Consider the following 3405-nt stretch of genomic DNA (forward strand, 5'->3'; position numbering starts at 1 on the left):
GAGCCTTGCAACCCCCGGCCCCCCGCCAGTGTGGCCCTATAAACCCCTTCGTTCCCGTTGCTTTTCCCGGCGTTCAGCTCCGCCGGCGGCTTCCCTGCCTGCGGCTCGTCCCCGAGGGCCGCGCGGGCGCCTCGGAGCGGGCGCATCGCTGCTGAGCACCGGTCCCTCGGGATTCTCCGGGGCGGTTTTCTCGGCGCAGGACGCGCAAGGTGCCTGGAAGCGGCTGCCTGGGGGCCGGGGCGCCGCGGGAGGATTTCCCGGCTCCCCGCCGGGCGCTCGGGGCCCGCTGCCTGGCCCCRCTGACGCCGTGTCCTTCTCCCCGCAGCCTACCGGACCGTGTGCGGCGTCAACGGGCCCCTCGTGGTGCTGGACAACGTCAAGGTAGGCGAGCGAGGGGGAGCGCGGCCCTCGTGCCCCGTCCCCCGGGCTCTGTCCCCTCCTCTCGGGGCGCCTGGGCCGGCGCCGAGCTCCCTCCTCCGGACAGAGGCTGCAGCAGAGCCTCTTSCAAACGGCAGCGGTGGGTGTGAGGGCACGCGTGGCCGTGCAGCGGTGTGTGTGCATACGTGCCTGCACGTGCCTCTGTGTGCGCGTATGTGCATGCACGTGCCAGTGTACGTGCACGTATGTGCATGCGCATTTGGGTGTGCATACGTGCGTGCACATGCCTCTGTGTGTGCGTATGTGCATGCACATGCATGTGTCTACACGTATACGCGCAGCTATGTGCATGCACATACCTGTGTGAGCACACATGCAGGCACATGCCTCTGTGTGTATGCGTGCGCACGCAGGTGTGCGTGCATGCATGTATGTGTGCATGAGAGAGCATGTATGCAAGCACGTGTTTGTGTGCATGCACATATACATATGTGCATGCACGTATGTGCACACATATATGCATGCACATGGCTGTGTGCCTATGTGCATGCATGTGTGTATATATGTGCATGCATATGCCTGTATGTGTGCATATGTGCATGTATGTGCATATTTACAGGCTCATGCAGGTGCGTGTGCTTGCATGCATACATGCATGTGTGTGTTTATGCATGCATGCGTATGTGTGTGTATGTGCATGCATGGCATGTGTGTGTGCATGCAATTGTGTAAATGTGCATGCACATGCCTGTCTGTACATATGTGCATGCATATGCATGGGTGTGTGCATATATACACATGCAGCTGTGTGTGCGCATATGTACATACTTTTATGTGCACATACCTGGCTGCACATGCATGTGTGCATGTGTGTGTACACATACATTCATGCACATATCTAYGCATGTGTGCATACATGTGTGTATGTGTGTGCATATGTGCATGCACTTGCATGTGTGTATGCATATGTGCAGGCGTGTGCATTTGTGCAGGCATGTGTGTGTACATAAACTCATGCACATGTGGATATGTGCATGTGTGTGTGCGTACATGCATGCATATGCCTGTGTGCGTGCATGCACACGCCTGTGTGTGCATGCATACATGCATACACATGTGTGTGTGCTTTTGGGGCATCCATGTGTATGTGCGCGTATGTGCATGCACATACCTCTGTGTGTGCATAAGTACATGCACATGCGTGCGTGTGCACATACATACATACACGCACATGCTGGTGCACACGTGCGTGCAGACTCACGTGTGCCTGGCGGTGTGCGTGCCCGGCACCGGTGCACCCGGGTGACCCTCCGCCTCCGCTGCACCGGCCCCACGCGCAGCGCCCCGGGCGGGGAAGCGCGTTAACCCGCGGCACCCAGGGCTGCTCGGGCCCCCCGCGGCCCCGGGACGCCCCCTCTGAGCGGGGTGCGCGCCCAGGCACGGCGAGCGACGGCCGCCCCAAATCCGCGCGTCTGCGCTTGCACGGAGCCCGGGGGGAAATTTCCCTCCGGCACCGGTGTCGGCCGGGAAAAGCGGAAAACGCTGTGGGCGCTTTGGCAAGTGGCCTCTAGTGGAGACGGCCTCCGCGGCCGCCGGCGCTGCCCGGSCGAGGGCGATGCCGATGCGCGGCAGGAGCGCGCGGCCCGGGCGCTGTCGCCCTCCCGCGTCCCGGCCCTGAGCCCCTCTCTCGCTGCTCCCGCGCGTGGGGACGATCACGGCGCTCCGTCCTGGCGGGCGCTTCTGCTGCCCTTTGCGCCAGGACCTTTGGTGAGGAGCTGAAGCGCAAAKTTCACAGCGCCGGGGGCTGAGCGGGAGCGGGGATCTGAGGGGCAAAGCAGGCGACTGTTGGCGGGGGAGCCGGAGCACTGGAGCAGGGTGTTGCACCAGAGCAGGGTGCTGTGCTGGAGCAGGGTGCTGTGCTGGAGCAGGGTGTTGCACCGGAGCAGGGTGTTGCACCGGAGCAGGGTGACATGGTGGAGCAGGGTGCTGCACCGGAGCAGGGTGTTGCACTGGAGCAGGGTGCTGTGCTGGAGCAGGATCTTGCACCGGAGCAGGGTGCTGTGCCGGAGCAGGGTGTTGCGCCGGAGCAGGGTGTTGCGCCGGAGCAGGATGCTGCACCTGGAGACGTGCAGAGCTCCAGCCCGGCGTGTGCATGGGGCAGGGGGGCATCCAGGCCTTCGCACCCATCTCCTCCTCCTCCTCCTAACGCTGCCGGAGGGCGCGTGGCAGGATCTACCTCCCCRTCTCCCGCTCGGTGCCGTCCCTGGGCCGAGACAGCGGCGCAAGTGCCGAGGGCAATCCCACCGGCGCTGCCGCCAGCTTCGGCGGTGAGAGCCGGTGCCGGGGGGGGGCTGGGGGCCCCATCGCGGGAGGGAAGCGGCGGCAGCGCCGGGGGCTGCTGGCACCCCCTCCGCTYGCCCCTCCAGTTCGCCCAGTACGCCGAGATCGTGAACTTCACGCTGCCCAACGGCACCAGGCGCAGCGGCCAGGTCCTGGAGGTGCTGGGCTCCAAAGCCATCGTGCAGGTGAGCGGCGCGGGCACGCCGCCGGCGCACGGCGCCTCGCTGCTGCCCGCCGCCGCGCCCTCGGTAGCCCTGGGTCCCCGCAGGTGTTCGAGGGGACGTCTGGGATCGATGCCAAGCAGACCTGCTGCGAGTTTACCGGGGACATCCTCCGGACGCCCGTGTCCGAAGACATGCTCGGTAAGGCCGGCTGAGGACGGAGCATCTCGGTGCACAGACTGCGCCAGCACGCTCTCTTTTTGCTTTGCCGCCCAGTTTCCTCCCTGTTCTCCCTGGCGCGGCACAGGACGGGCTCCTCGGGAGCCCCAGAGCCCAGCACCGCCGGGGGAAGGCAAGGGCTGGTGGCTTGGGTGGCATCGAGAGGTCTCTGGGGACCTGGGTGCTCCTCGGTGTGTCACCCATGCTCGCTCCCAGCTGGCACCGGTGAGGCTGCAGCTTCCTGCAGCCTCTCTGGGTGCCAGGTCCCCTCGTGTGCACCCAGGGATGCCCAGTGCAGCACCCAACA

The 3405-nt window shown here is 64.6% G+C and overlaps 1 protein-coding gene across 1 annotated transcript in view; it reads left to right on the forward strand.

Moving 5' to 3' along the window:
- Positions 1–3405, forward strand: part of LOC146587685 (V-type proton ATPase subunit B, kidney isoform-like) — a 20633-nt gene that overhangs the window by 3255 nt on the left and 13973 nt on the right. Inside the window, exons 3-5 of the mRNA XM_085319178.1 lie at positions 326–381; positions 2805–2903; positions 2987–3080. Of these exons, the coding sequence (XP_085175304.1) occupies positions 326–381; positions 2805–2903; positions 2987–3080 (249 nt within the window). The remainder of the gene's footprint in view (positions 1–325; positions 382–2804; positions 2904–2986; positions 3081–3405) is intronic.

This window comes from Rhea americana, unplaced genomic scaffold (genome assembly GCF_003343005.1).
Source record: "Rhea americana isolate MKP2758 unplaced genomic scaffold, rheAme1 scaffold_573, whole genome shotgun sequence".
Lineage (NCBI taxonomy): Eukaryota > Metazoa > Chordata > Aves > Rheiformes > Rheidae > Rhea > Rhea americana.